The sequence below is a fragment of the Ailuropoda melanoleuca genome, chromosome 13, assembly GCF_002007445.2.
Source record: "Ailuropoda melanoleuca isolate Jingjing chromosome 13, ASM200744v2, whole genome shotgun sequence".
Classification (NCBI taxonomy): Eukaryota; Metazoa; Chordata; class Mammalia; order Carnivora; family Ursidae; genus Ailuropoda; species Ailuropoda melanoleuca.
Genome location: NC_048230.1, coordinates 3,520,331 through 3,536,430, shown reverse-complemented (window position 1 = coordinate 3,536,430; position 16,100 = coordinate 3,520,331). Strand labels below are relative to the sequence as shown.

At 41.4% G+C, this 16,100-nt stretch overlaps 1 protein-coding gene across 1 annotated transcript in view; it reads left to right on the top strand.

Moving 5' to 3' along the window:
- The window catches only part of EFCAB5 (EF-hand calcium binding domain 5), a 168,099-nt gene that overhangs the window by 151,287 nt on the left and 712 nt on the right, over positions 1–16,100 (top strand). Inside the window, exons 21-23 of the mRNA XM_034640619.1 lie at positions 2,032–2,285; positions 3,461–3,747; positions 4,381–4,477. Of these exons, the coding sequence (XP_034496510.1) occupies positions 2,032–2,285; positions 3,461–3,747; positions 4,381–4,477 (638 nt within the window). The remainder of the gene's footprint in view (positions 1–2,031; positions 2,286–3,460; positions 3,748–4,380; positions 4,478–16,100) is intronic.

The following is a 16,100-nucleotide window of genomic DNA, read 5'->3' as shown; positions in this document are numbered from 1 at the left end:
TTACTGTGGTTATCATTAAGACGCGAAGTGCGGGCTCAGCAGCAGGAAGGGGTGGGAACAGCAAAAATAAAGGGACATCATCTTACCTGGCATTATCCGATTGCTATTATGAACCACAAACGTGCTTTTTGAGGCTATGCAAAGCACCAACATTCTTCAAATACCTCAGAAGAATGACATCTTAATATCAATGTAGATTGGGAAGGGAGAGAGGTGCCTGGGTGGCTCAGTGGGTTAAGTGTCTGCCCTCTGCTCAGGGTCTGGGGATCGAGTCCTGCATCAGGCTGTCTGGTCAGCAGGGAGTCTGCTTCTTCCCCCATCCCCCCGTACTCTCCCTCTCTCTCAAATAAATAAATAATTTTTTTAAAAAAATAAAAAGATTGGGAAGGGGGAAAGGGCAGGGAAGGGATGTGTCTGTACCTCACTAGAGAGAGAAGCAGCAACTATATCTCAATGAGAATCTCAGGCCCCTCGAGGAAGCATGCCCTTGATGCCCTACCCAGATCCCTAATGTACCTCTTGCCAGCTGCTACAGGTACAGTGGCTAATGACTCACACTGGAACTTTCTCTGGAGGAGAGTCCTTGAGTGATGGGAGCCCCTCACTAGGTATGACTCACAGTTACGTAAACACACACCCAAAGCCATCTTAGAGCCAATGACTGATAAAAGACCTCTCCCTTGCCTCCAGGTGGGGCAAATTCCTTGGCACAATTTGCCTTCCAGAGTTCCCCTTGAGATGAGACTGAATCTACCTTCACATTCTTTTTTTTAAGATTTTATTTTATTTCATTTAATTTCGTTTATTGAGAGAGAAAGTGAGCAGGAGCGGGGGGAGGGGCAGAGAGAATCTCAAACTGACTCTGTCCTGAGCACCCAGCCGGAGGCAAGGCTCCATCTCAAGACCCTGAGATCATGACCTGAGCTGAAATCAAGAATCGGATGCTTAGGGATGCCTGGGTGGCTCAGTTGATGAAGCGTCTGCCTTTGGCTCAGGTCGTGGTCCTTGAATTGAGCCCCACAGCTGGCTCCTTCAGCCGGGAGCCTCCCCCTCTCCCTCTGCCTGCAGCTTCCCCCTGCTTGTGCTGTCTCTCTCTCTCTGACAAATAAATAAAATCCTTTAAAAAAAAAAAAAGTTGGACGCTTAACCAACTGAGCCACCCAGGCGCCCCTAGCCTTCACGTTCTTTTTTAAAAAATAATTTAAATTCAATTAATTAACACAGTGTATTGCTAGTTTCAGAGGTAGAGGTCAGTAATTCATCAGTTGTATGTAACACCCAGCGCTGATTACATCACAGGCCTTCCTTAATGCCCTTCATCCTGTTACCCCATCCCTCCACCCCTCCCCTCCAGCAACCCACAGTTTGTTTCCATGGTTAAGAGTCTTATGGTTTGCCCCCCTTTCTGGTTTCGTCTTGTTTTGTTTTTCCCTCCCTTCACCTATGATTCTCTTGTTTTGTTTCTGAAATTCCACATATGAGTGACATCATGTGATAATCATCTTTCTCTGACTTACTTCACTCAGCATCATACCCTCTAGTTCCATCCACGTCATTGCAAATTAACCTTCACGTTCTTAATTAGCCTCTCCTTCCCTGTTTTACTTTCCTCAGACCTTGACAGGTTTCTCCAGAAAACACTCCCTCCGTCAATCCTTTGCGCAAGCATTCCCATCACAGGCTCTGCTTCTAGGGAACCTGACCTAACATATTCCTCGTTCCTTCTGCCACCCACCCGACGCTTACGGGACAATACGGAAACAAAACCCACATACCTTCAGACAAGCACACGTCTGGCAGAGCCTCGTGCTGGAGAGTGATGTTAGACTGCGGGTCAGAGGGGGCTTCTTGGGCGAGGAGCGAGCCAGGGAGAGATTGTGGCACTGGGTGGAGCGGCGCAGGCAGACGACACAAGGGCTGGGGTGGCGGGAGCGCGGTTGGGACAAAAGAGAGCGATTCAGTACGTTTGGGTAGACCTTTATGGGCAGGCTGATGTTTTATGATCTTCGGCTTGTTTGGTTTGGGTTTCAGAGACTTCCTCTTCAAGTGTACAGACAGTTCAGAAGTTGTTTTGGCCTCTGTCTGTGGAGAAAACCACATCATAATTCCACTCCGTGAGAGAACAGGAAAAGCTCTGGGAGTTCTTGATTTTAACATTGGCAGGAGTAAAATGTTATTGTATCGTGAATTTAAAGATCTACAGAAAATGATGAAGGTGATCCAAGCTGCCTGCTACGAAATACTGGGCGAGCTATCTGGAGAGATAAAGAAAAACTATGTCCTAGGTATTGTGAATGGGGCAACAATCTGAATTCCTGGGTTTAATAAATGTGGGGGGAATCGCAGATTGCAATCCATTTCCTAAAAGGAATTGTTACAACACACAGCTCTTTCTACGTGAATGAATTCCCTCATGCAGTCTTGGGATGATGAATATGGTCTATAAATGAGAGCAAAGGGTATGAAATCTCATTTTCTTGGCTTGAATCAGATGGTTTAAAACTGGAAGGACTCATAAAAGCAAAGTAAAACCAGCATTTATTAAATGCCCCACCATGTAGCAAGCACTTTAAATACGTCATTTCCATTAGTCTTTTCCATAACTCTCAGGTGAATGGTGATAACTCATTTTACAGGTAAGGAAAGTAAAGTTCAGAGAAACAAAACAACTTGCACCAATCACACAGTTAACAAGTGGGGAAGCCTGGACTCACGCCCCACATTGGGTGCTCTGTCCACCATCTTACACAGTATTAATTAGATGGAACATTTTGCTTCACAGATAAAGACACTAACGTCCATCAAAGTGACAGTTGAATCACAAGCTCCAGCAGAACCAAGACTAGACCCGAGTGCCTGTGATTCCACACCCACTAGGCTACTCTTAGCACAGAACCAGTTTGGGCATCAGGGAGGAAAGGAAACATGGAAACCTTTGGCTACCTAGAATGGAGTAAATAGAGTAACGTTATGTGGGGTTAATCTGAGAGGTTTCTTGCCATTAGATAGGGTGGGCTAAGTACAAAAAAGAACATGCATGTCTTTTGGTCTTTTGAGCATCCACTCTGTCCTTATCCACTAAGCGCTTTTACATTTATCAGCTCATTTAATCCCCACAGGTCACCAGGGAAAGAGGGATCAGCCCCATGCTCACAGAGAGGAAAAGGGGATTCCGAGGGACAAAACTCATAAGGGGTTGGATGGGCATTCAGACTAAGATCCAACCTCCAAACCTGAGTTTTTACCTTTCCTCAAAGCCTCTTCTGGTAGCTTCACCAGGTGTAATTCCATTTCCGTGTTTTGATTTCATGACTAGAGAAACTAAGTTTACTTAGAACCGTAGGATATGGTCTTCTTTTTCCTGGAAAAAAAAAGAAGTTTATTGAATTATGCTCAGAATGCTATGAAAAACTCCTGTATGGACTAAACAACAGTGTGGGATGTCGCTCTGTTGTTTCAGAGATTGAAAATGTAGGAGAAGTCCAGCGGGCAGGAGTTCTTTTTTTCCGAATTATGCTGCAAGAGCTGCAAGAAAGCCTCCGACTGCTTACCTCCCTAGACTTTGTATCACTGTTGCTCTATGATTATAATCTTCCACCAGAGTTCACCTCTCTGTCAGACAGCAAGCCCCAGGAGCTGGAAGCCAACACAAAGCTGGTCCACGACATTCTGACAGGGGTGATCTTGTTCATTCACCCAGAGTTGGAAGTATCAGGTGACTTCCGAAATTGGGAAAAGTGTAAACTGGTAAGTTGCTTTTTTTTTTTTTAAGTACTCTTTTTAGGGGCGCCTGGGTGGCACAGCGGTTAAGCCTCTGCCTTCAGCTCAGGGCGTGATCCTGGCATTATGGGATGGAGCCCCACATCAGGCTCCTCCACTATGAGCCTGCTTCTTCCTCTCCCACTCCCCCTGCTTGTGTTCCCTCTCTCGCTGGCTGTCTCTATCTCTGTCAAATAAATAAATAAAATCTTTTTTAAAAAAATAAAAAAATAAAGTACTCTTTTTATTGAAGAATAACCCACACAAGTTTAGAATAACCCAATCATGACTGCATAAATCCTAAATGTACAAATGCAAGCATTTGTAAAATAGGAACATTTGTAACCAGCATCTAGATCAAGAAACAACGTTAGCGGCATCCCAAAAGCCGTCCTTTGTACCCTCTCCCCTCACCCACCTCTCTTTCTCTCTCTCTCTCTCTCTCTCTCTCTCTCACACACACACTCACCCAGAGTGAACAGACCAGAATCCTGACTTCTAACACCATAGATTGGTTTTGCCTCTTTTAAAATTTACAGACATGAAATTCTGAAACTGGTGAATTGGGTGCTCTCTTTCTATCTGCTGGTGCTCCCATAACTTTTGTTTTTTTGTTCACAGTATGTTAAGAGTTACTTAGTCGAGAATATTTGTGACTTTGATCCGACTGCTAAGAATGTGAAAGTTAATTTACAGCTCATCGGTGAACATATCAGAGGTAAATTTACACTTAATTGTGGTCTAAATCTAATAGCAATAGAACATAGTCGCAATTCAGGTATTCAGATTTTTTTATTACAATAAAGTAAGTGGCTTATAAACTCAGTTTTTAGGAAAAACAGTTCTGATTGTAGTCCTCTTAAAGGGAGGGACACTTGTCTATAATCGACTGCATTCCCCAAAGTGACTGTTCATGCCACACATTTGAGAATTCCAAATCATCTCCCGTGTACTGACTACATGTGCATTGTTTATTTAAAAAAAAAACAAAAGTGGGGGCGCCTGGGTGGCACAGCGGTTAAGCGTCTGCCTTCGGCTCAGGGCGTGATTCCGGCGTTATGGGATCGAGCCCCACATCAGGCTCTTCTGCTATGAGCCTGCTTCTTCCTCTCCCATTCCCCCTGCTTGTGTTCCCTCTCTCCCTGGCTGTCTCTATCTCTGTCAAATGAATAAATAAAATCTTTAAAAAAAAAAAAAAGTGAATAGGGGCTCCAGCGAGGATGGGAAACAAGTACATTAAAGAAAAAGGCTATTACTTTGGGTTTCAATGAAGAACCAAAGAAAAAAACGGATCATGAGTCTTTGTAGACTAGTAACAGACTTTTCGGAGAAGGAGAATCAGCAGGAATCAAGAGTAGGGAGGCTCCCAGGCTGGAGAAGGTGGTGAGCTCTTTGGCCATGGAGAACTGGCCATATTTAAGAGTAAATATCCAGGGGCACCTGGGTGGCTCAGTTGGTTAAGCATCTGCCTTTAGTTCAGGTCATGATCTCAGTGTCCTGGGATTGAGCCCTGCATCGGGCCTCCCACTCAGTGAGGAGTCTGCTTCTTTCTATCCCTCTCTGCTCTCTCACTCTTTCTCAAGTAAATAAATAAATCTTTTTTTAAAAAAAGAGTAAATATCCAGAGTGAAATAGGTGAAAGGATTAAGAGAACACTTATGATGAGCACTGAGTAATATATAGAATTGTGGAATCACTATACTGTGCACCTGAAACTAATATAATATGGTATGGTAACCATACCGGAATTAAAATTTGTTTGAAGAGTAAATATACTTACATAAGCATACATTCCCCCATGTGTGTATGTTATCTCACCAAAGACCTCAGGCCATTTGTGTGAATGGACCTATAGGGAATAAATTTAAAATTTGTTTCTTTTTTTGTTTTTATGAAGAACGAATCACCAGTTGGGAAATGGCTCTGTAGAAATTGTTCACTAAAATTGTTCACTAACCTGTCCCTTCCCTCCCCTTCTCCTTTTCCTGCTGTCTGTGGAGACTCTGGATGAAGTCAGAAGGGTTTCTAGACTTCTGGGATACATATATGAAGCCAAGAGGCTTAGAACCAGAGAGACTCCAAGGAGAAGAGGAAGGGAAAGGCAACCCAGAGGAAGACACCACACTCCTTGGGGTGGCTGGGTCAGGGGAAGGAGGTAGCAGTGAGCCAGGGCAGATGGGTAAGGGAGAGAGATCTTCTGGCCTAGGAAGACAAGATGCTCTCAGAAGTTTAAGAGTGCTAGGGAAGAGGAGATATGACATCCAAAGAAAAGTTAACATGGGTTCATGAGGGCCATGAGTGACGTGAATAAAGATTAGAATTTCTATTTGGAATGGCTTCTACCGTAGCCTTGTGATTCTGGGCTGATTCACAGGGGCCTCTGAATTCCCAGATGTCACACAGATCACTTCTTTTAAGGGGCTATTCAAGGGAAACAGTAATAACAGCAACAACAAAAACTAATACTTGCTCCTGGATCTGTGTCTCTACTCATTCCATACTCGTTCGCTCACTCTTCACTGAAGATTTAAAGTCCAGAAGAAATATTCTCTATGTCAGATAAAGTAGATTCAATCCCCACCATGAGCCCCAGCAAACCCTCCGCCTCCATGTGGACCCGTCTGTCTAACTGACTTCTCCCTGAGCCCTTGCTCCACTTTCGTCACCCCAAACCCACCCGCCCCTTGGCCGACAGCCAGACCCTGCTGCAGGGGTCCCGCGTGTCCTCTCAGACTGATGTTTCCCATTCTTGGGCAAGGACGCAGCACTCACCACTGAACAATCTGGTCCTTCTGTCAGATGGGAGCTGGGGATGAGGAGCAAGCCCTTCCATTCTCCCTCTTGCAAGCGTGTTCAGGATTTGGCTCTTGCCCTAACCAGCTCATTCCCAAAGACATATTCTGTGACATTGTCCCAAGGCGGGTTCCATCTCCGATTTGCCTATCAGAAGTACCTCCCATTACTCATTTTAGCTCTTTATTTGAGAAAACATGCCAATTTCTGCCTCCTTTGCCTGACCCCACTTTAAATTGTGCAGAAATTTAAATTGAGCAGCCTTGAGCGTCACGCTCCCAGCACTTTCTCTTTTCCAACAGCGTCCTCAGGTGGCAGGAACTCCAATTGCAGTTGGATTCAGCCAGAACTCAACGGCCCCTAGGCTCCCCTACCACCGCGGCCAAAGCGCAAGCATTATCATAGTCTCTGCCGCAATCAAGAAAGTTCATAGGCCACCCACATACTAACCCGCTCTCCTTCAGATGCAATTGTATCAGGACCTTCTAAGCTCTCCATTTGGAGAAAAGAAGGGGAAGGAAACTCATTGGGCACCTCTCTGTGCAGGAAAAAGAGGAACCTTCGGGCAGGGCAGTTTGTTGCTCAAAATCTAGCTGAACCTTCTAGCAATGTTAATTAAGGCCCCACTCAATAGCTCTACCCAGCATGAAATACCACCAACAATAGCTGTCCTTTCTGCCCATCTGGGGGAGGGACTGTTAACATAGTTCCTAACTCACCAAGCCTTTCAAACTAAATGATTTCGCCGAGAAGATAAAATCAGGGCTGGTGATGTGCCCACACTTTCCTAGGACTTCTGCTGCCAACTTTCACCCTACTTCATCCTAGTTCTAGAAAGGAATATATATTTGTTAATGTTTAGAAAGCATTGCGCCTTTACTCGCTCTTATTTTTTAATTTTTTGTCCTCGATTTATTGAGATGTAACGACATATAACATGATATTAGTTTAAAGTGTACACCATTATGATTTGATATATGTATATATTGAGAAATGGTTTAGTTAACATCAATCCCCTCAAATAGTTACCAGGCTTGTTTCTTGTGATGAGAACTTTTAAGATCTACTCTCTTAGCAACTTTCAAACATACAGTATAGTATTGTTAACTACAATCACAATGCTCTACGTTACATTCCCAGAACTTATAACTGGAAGTCTGTACCTTTTGACCACCTTCACACATTTCCCCTAACCCTTAACCCCTGTTTCTGGCAACCACCAATCACTCTCTGTTTCTGTGAGTTCAGTTCTTTTAGATTCCACATACAAGAGAGATCATACAGCACTTGCTTTTCTCTGACTTATTTCATTTAGCATAATGACTTCAAGGTCCATCCACGTTTTTGCAAATGACAGGATTTCCTTCTTTTTATGGCGGAATAACATCCCATTGTATATACGTACACCATGTTTTTTTCATCCATCCATCGACAGACACTCTGGTTGTTTACATGTCTTGGCTATTGTAAGTAACGCTGCAATAAACATGGGGTGCAGATTCTTTGTGAGACAAAAAGTGGAATTGATGGATCGTATGGTGGTTCTATTTTTAATATTTTGAGGAACCTACCTTGTCTTTTATAGTGGCTCTACCAATTTATATTCCCACCAACGGAGTATAAGGCTTCTATTTTCTCCACATCTTCATCAATACTTGTTATTTCTTGTCTTTGATAATAGCCATTCTAACAGGTGTGATGTGATGTCTCATCGTGGTTTTGATTTGCATTTCTAGAAAGGAATATTTTTTTTAATATTTTATTTATTTATTTGAGAGAGAGAGCAGAGTGAGAGAGAGAGCATGAGAAGTGGGGAGGGGCAGAGGGAGAAGCAGGCCCCTCACTGAGCAGGGAACCCAATGCAGGGCTCGATCCCTGATCCCTGGACTCTGAGATCATGACCCGAGCAGAAAGTAGACACTTAACCCACTGAGCCACCCCGGCATCCCATGCCTGGTTCTTTTAAACGAGTCAAAGTGAAATGGATAACAAGATACCAAAAACATTGTTTGTCCTATTAATTTGGACCCTCTGTAGATTATCATTGGTTTGGATTTACAGTTCTCCCATTCAAGTATTCTACTACCTTCTTAAACCTAGTTTCTTGGATGGTGATTCCTTCTGGGATTTGTTGTTTTCCAACCTGTAGGGAGAAAGCTGAAATCACAGAAGACCTGGGTTTAACAGGGAGCCTGGATTGTGCCATTTATGAAGTACTCACAGATGTCAGGTTCTAAACAGAGGAAATATCCATTCAGTTTTGGAATAGATTCCAAAAAACCTCTTAAAGAGCCCTGTTAGTGAAGATATTGGACAAGTACTCATTCACACACGGTTTGGAAAACTATTTTAGGTTTCAGTAAAGACTTGGGGTCTGGGGGCACCTGGGTGGCTCAGTTGGCTAAGCATCTGCCTTTGGCTCAGGTCATGATCCCAAGGTCCTGGAATTGAACCCCATGCCAGGCTCTCTGCTTTGCAGGGAGCCTGCTTCTCCCTCTCCCTCTGCCTGCCGCTCCCCTATTTCCCATGCATGCAAACCCCTTCCATCTCTAGTGCAAGTCCTCCAGGGGGAAAGAAGAAAGAAAAAAAAATCAAATAATCAATTCTCTTTCTGCTCCTTACCATTCCTTTTGATTTTAAATTTTGAAGTTTTCCAACAGTAGTTATTGAATTTAGAAATGGTATGGTTTTATTTGTCTAGGTACCATCACTGATGCTTTAATAGCTGATAAAGTCTGCTAAAAATCAGTTTAATGAGAACATGTTTTCTATTTAAGGCAAACGTAATTTTCAAGATTTCTTTGACACATTTTTTTTAATTTTAGTGGATGTTAAATAATCTTTAATTGTGAGGGATTATAAAAACTAAATTTTTATTAAGGTATTTTAAAGGGTCAAAAAGAACTAAAAGCTACCCCATCCCTCTTCTCTCTTCTCACTGTCCCCAGTCCCCCATCACCAGAGGCAATTCTTTTTGACTCTTTTAACTGTTTCTTCTGACCTTGGCGTGTTTCTGTATTTCTAATATTATGCCATATTGCTATCTTTTCATTCATCAGTTTTCAAACTTGTCAGTTGATTTCCTCTTATTATAGATGAAAGTTTAGTTCTGTTGTACCACCATTCTCTTATTCTATCCTCCCAATGTAATTATATTAACATTTGGGGTTAAATCAAAATGCAGTGTTTACATGATTTTGCCCATGCAAATATTATCTATATCTGAACACTGTAACGAAATTTGATCGCTCCTTTTTCACTTTTTGTTTTTCCTGAAGTAAATTATTAGCTTTCATTTATTTTTTTTAAATTGCTGGGTTTTCTTTGTATTTCTTGATACTTCCTGCCCCATCCATTTGTCTTTCCATATAATTTCCCAAAAGGGAAATTTGGGGGAAAGTTTTATCAGGTAACTTTTTTAGTTCCATTTTTTTTTCCTTCAAGACATCATTCTAGAGATCTTGATTCTCTTTCTATCTAGGGTCTTCCCCACCCCAGATCTGCTACTCAGTTGCCTTCCCGACATTCATTCTGTTGCTATCATAGGAATTTACTTTGTCTTGTTCTGAGACAGCAGCTCTCCAGTAGTTTTCTAAGAAAGAGTGGGCGAATGGTAAATTTTTTGAGACCCTTCATGTCTGAAAATGTTTTTATTCAGCTATTTGATTTGTAGTTTGCCAGGAAACATAATCTTGAAGACAATGCCTCCTTGTATTTTGAGAAATTGAGATTATAATTCACATACCACAAATTTCACCAATTTGTTGTGTACCACTCAGTAATTATTAGTATATTCACAAGGTTTTGCAAATATCACCACTAACTAATTTTAGAATATTTTCATCGCTCCAAAAAGAAACCCAGCACCCATTAGCAGTTACTGCCCCTGGCTCCTCTCTACCCCAGCCCCTGGCAACCACTAATCTACTTTCTGTCGCTAAGATTTGCCTTTTCTAGCTAGGCACTGCATATAAATGGAGTCATACAATAGGTTGCCTTTTGTATCTGGATTCTTTCACTTAGCATAATGTTTCAAGGTTCCTCTTTGGTCCATGTATCAGTACTTCGGTTCCTTTTTTACGGCCGAATAATTTTCTATTATATGGATATACCAGGTTTTATTGATCTTTTTATCAGTTGATGGACATGTGGGTGGTTCCTACTTTTTGGCTATTGTATATAATGCTGCTATGAACATTTGTTTACAGGTTTTTGCAGGGGCATGTGCTTTCAGTTCTCTTGGGCATATAAGGAGGAGTGGAGTTGCTGAGTCTTATGGAAACTCTCTGTTTAACTTCCTGAGGAAGTAGCTCCACTGTCTGAAGAAACTTGGAAACTTCCGAGATTGCTGTTGAGACGTCTAGAGCCTTTCTGAAACCTGGTTCTGTCCATGTGACATCTTCATTTCTGTTTTGCTTTGTTTCTTTCCAGAAGCTGGAGAATCACCCCCTTCCCCCAAGACTGAAATTTCATAATGTTATGCCTTGATATGGGGCTGTTTTTCATCCATTGATCTGAGCATTCACTGGGCCTTTTCTCTTGTGACACTCAGGTCCTCAAGTTCTGTGTGATTTCTCCCATGGCATCACTGTTGTGACTGAAGGCGGTGCCCTCTGTGCACTGCACAAAGGTGCCCTGCTGAGGAGGTGGGTGGGGGCTGAAATCTAACCAGGATTCCATTCACTCCACTGTGCACCTTAGCTTAAGGCTGTGTCTGCTTAGAGGAGGGGCATCCTTTTCTTTCCGCATCTTTTTCTGTTTACCAAGCTGCACTCACAGAGTGCATTCATCCATGCTAGGTGTCTTTTTCTCATTTACATAAAGGTGACCTAGAAGTTGGTGGTGACCCTGCCCTCCCTTTTCTGTGTTCCTTCTTTGGAACTCCCATTATTCAGACATTGGATCTCCTAGATGAAGTCTCTCAAATCTCTATATTTTCTCTCCTCTTTTCCATCTTTTTGTCTTTTTGTTTCACTTCCTGAGACATTCTATCAACCTTATCTTCTAATCCTATTGAATTCCTGTTTCTACATGTTTTAATGTAGAAGAGCCTTGGTTCTCTAAATATCTGCTTTGTGCAACATCTTGTTCACGTTTCATGAATGCAATGTCTTCTCTAACAGTATTAACAATAATTCTTTTTTGAAGTTTTCTTTTTCCTCTTGTTTCTCCTTTCTTTCTGTTTAGTGTTTTGGCCTTAAAAAGAGACCATCTCTGCATCACACCATCAGACAACTTCCTCTCTCCAACGCTAGAAATTTGTTTCTCAAAGAGGGTAGCATAGAAAGTCTCTGGGCTGGGGGACATCAGACACAGTCTAGATGGAGAGTACCAGAGTGAAAACGGGGAAAGCATGAGTGTGTTTACTGAATATAGAGACCTCTGTACGCTTTCCCCACAAAGCTCCAGACAAAAAGGAGAAAATGGAAGGAGCAGACAACTGATACCTGTACCTTTGGGGTATAAGAAAAATATCATAGGACTTTTATTTCTAATTATTTTATCCCATCATTGCCTAATATTTTAGATATTTTAAAATGAATAACTTATAAATATACATATATCAGGGCTCATGCTCAGCATTTGTTATGGATGGAAGCACATAATCAAAAGAGTTCAGAGGCCACTGCATCAAACCATGAATTTTTGTAAAGTAAACTGCATCGGTTCCACTCTCACAATTGATTTATAGCTATACCATGAAAACAAGCCAATACAATGTGATATATCAGACAGAAATTTTGCTTACAACAAAAATGAAACTATTATACCTTCAAGAACTCAGTGTTCTGCCTGGAACAAAATTCTACCCAGCTTCGGATAATTCAAGAAAACATGTGTTTTCACCTCCCCCCTTACCACTGAGTCCTTCCTGATAAGCTGGAAGCAGCACTTTACAGTACATTTCAGACCACATTAAATTAACAATGACATATTAAGTGCCCGACTGCCATGGCAAGTATGAGTTTTCTGACCTACGTAAAAACTGAAATATGCACACATATGCTCTCGTAAGTTTACAATGCGAATGTGGCATGGACATTCAGCTCATTGCATGTGGCAGTAATGTTAAGAGGTGGCATAGGGTATATAAAACAATAGAAATAAAGGAACTAAAACTAAGAACTAATGAAAAGGAGAGGAACATTCAATACTGCTGATCTTGGGTTATTAGTTGAAAGGAGCAGCTACATTTTAACTTTGGAACTTGATACTGAAGTACGTCATATTTTTGCTTTACTCATCTTTTTAATTGTCTGTAATTCCCCCAAAGGATTTAACTCATCTAGTGTTAAAGCAGTGATCCATAAAGGGAGTTTGAATTAGAAATATCCTAGATCGGGCGCCTGGGTGGCTCAGTCGTTAAGTGTCTGCCTTCAGCTCAGGTTGTGATCCCAGAGTCCTGGGATCAAGCCCCACATCAGGCTTCTCTGCTGGGAGCCTGGTTTTTCTTCTCCCATTCCCCCTGCTTGTGTTCCCTCTCTCGCTGGCTGGCTCTCTCTCTGTCAAATAAGTAAATAAAATCTTTCTAAAAAAGAAAAAAGAAAAAAATATCCCATAACATCCCAGTGTCTTCAGCAAAATCAATTCCTTATGTAAGTTTGATTAAACTAGAACCTACAAAAATACCATAAAATGTTTCTGAGTTTATAGGTTCGTAAATGGATTCGAAGGTTGACCCAGCAATTCTTTTTTTTTTTTTAAGATTTTATTTATTTATTTGACTGAGATAGAGACAGCTAGCGAGAGAGGGAACACAAGCAGGGGGAGTGGGAGAGGAAGAAGCAGGCTCATAGCGGAAGAGCCTGACGTGGGGCTCGATCCCAGAACGCCGGGATCATGCCCTGAGCTGAAGGCAGACGCTTAACCGCTGTGCCACCCAGGCGCCCCGACCCAGCAATTCTTTTAGCTCATATGTCTTCAAATAATTTACTATAACCACCACCAAGGCAAAGCAAAAAAAAAATTTTTTTTTCTTACGTTAGAAAAGAAACAAAAGTAGTGTATCTGCTTGAATGAATTACCACACCTGAACAGTCCGACGCTGTCGTCTGCCAAGCTGCAAGATCTGGCATATCTCCGCCACAAGAGGGCAGTAGCGCTCAACCATCATTAATGGAAACCCAACAGACCCAAGGAGGCTTCATTAGAGAAATTGTTACAGCCAGTTGTTAACACATCAATCTCTCATTGGAAAACGCAGGCAAACAGGAACCACAGCCCAGATAGGTCCAGAACTTCTGTCCCCGGTAACAAAAAGACAGGAAATAAGCAAAAGGGGCTTGTGAAAGGGAGCAGCCTCCCTCCCCATCCTCACGTCCTTGAATCACCGTGGAGATGGCTGACTAGCTTAATAATGGCTGCAGATAGGGGTCTGTTTCATTTGGATGTTCAGATAAGAGTACTGTGCCAGGCATCAATGGAACACAGCTCTTAATGGGAAGGGCAGAATAAAAACTGTTGGGTGCAGCAGAGCTGATATCTCAGAAAATGAATTAGGATTCGTTTTAGGAATGAAAGCTGGGATAAGCTAGATTCATGACATTGGAACATTAATAGAATCAAAGTAACCTTTGCATCCTATAGCATTACCTTGTAAAGGTTCCAGGAAGCTAATTAATACAAAAAGGGATCAGTTATACAAATGCACCTCAATATTTTAAGTATGTATGTTGATTGGTCTAGTATTGCCCATAATTTTAGATGAATCAGGTATTTTTAATGTGCTCTCATGTCCAGCATCTATTTTTGTTTTTATTCATAATTGTCATTTATGTTACTGAGCTATTATCTGAAAAGTTTCAATATTTGAAAAACCTAACTTAATTATTCCATAACTTAATGTTGTTTCAACATTTATTGAACAATTACAATTTCAAGAAAAGACAGTGCCTCTGTATGTGTTAAAAGAATTTTTTGAAAATTGTACCCCCATGTTTTAAAGTCACCCTCACCTAAAAATTGAGACTTGTGAATATTCCCCACTTTTGATGTGCCTTTCATATCTCATATTGTACCTTTGTCATAGTCAAAACTTCAAAACCATAGAAAGGCTAAATCTAATTCAGAGAACCTTGTTCCTTCATAGAAAGAAGGTATAGAATATTGGGAAATAAAATACATTCTGTCATCCTAATAGATACCCATGAAAGACATAATTGTCATTGTTGTTAATGAGCCATTGAATAGAAGATGATATTTTAAAACTCTTATTCAAGTATAAGTATCATTTAATGGTTTATTCAACTCAAATTAGTAAACATTTATTGGGTTAGGCACTGTGGTAGACAATAGGAATAACAAAAATGAATAAAACACCGAGCTGAGGGTGAGTCACCTACAAGAAGGAAGGTAATTAATATTTTTTAGCAACTACTCTGTAACAGATTGTTGCATATCTTTCTCATTAATCCTCATAACAATTCTGAGGTATTATCCCTGTTTCATGGAAGACGAAACAGGCTAACAGCAATTAAGTGGACTGCTCAAAGTCGCAGAACCGGTTGGTGTAGAGCCAAGATTGGAACCCGGATCTGTTCAACTTTGAAAGCACGTTCTCTTTTCACTGGACTATTCTTTTTTTTTTTTTTTTTTAAAGGAGAGAGATATCTTTTTTTTTTAAAGATTTTATTTATTTATTTGACAGAGATAGAGACAGCCAGTGAGAGGGAACACAAGCAGGGTGAGTGGGAGAGGAAGAAGCAGGCTCACAGCAGAGGAGCCTGATGTGGGGCTCGATCCCATAACACCGGGATCACGCCCTGAGCCAAAGGCAGACGCTTAACCGCTGTGCCACCCAGGCACCCCTTCACTGGACTATTCTATCTGAATATTAGTGATTGACTCCTGGGGAAAAGTAACTTTTATAAATGGCAGTTTAATAGTTTATAATTTAAAATGAAACATCATGGTGTGCAGTCATTACATATTTTAAAATAAATTTTAATTAGGAAATATTTTAAACATAGAAGTTAGAGGGGTGGCTGGCTGACTCAGTCTGAAGCGCATGTGATTCTTGAACTCAGGGCTATGAGACTGAGCCCCACGTTGGGTGTAGAGTTTACTTCAAAAAAAAAAAGAAGAAGTTAGAGACTAACACCTGTATAGCCGTTACAGAGCTATACGCTGTATTCAATCTTAACATTATGTGTAAGTCAGATACTTTTAAAGAAATAAAACATTATAGAAACGGTTGGGACTTTCTACCTCTCCTTGATCCCATTCTCTTTTCTTCCTCTCTAGAGATAACACTATTATTTGATGTTTATCAGTTTTATGCATGATTTCTTACTTTTACTACATTCTTGTGAATCCATAAACAATATAACATTATTTTGCAGGGTTTTAAACTGTGTTCTAATTGTATTCAAAAGAACTTTTTTTTTTAAAGATTTTATTTATTCATCCAAGAGAGATAGAGACAGCCAGCGAGAGAGGGAACACAAGCAGGGGGAGTGGGAGAGGAAGAAGCAGGCGCCCAGTGGAGGAGCCTGATGCGGGGCTCAATCCCAGAACGCCGGGATCACGCCCTGAGCCAAAGGCAGACA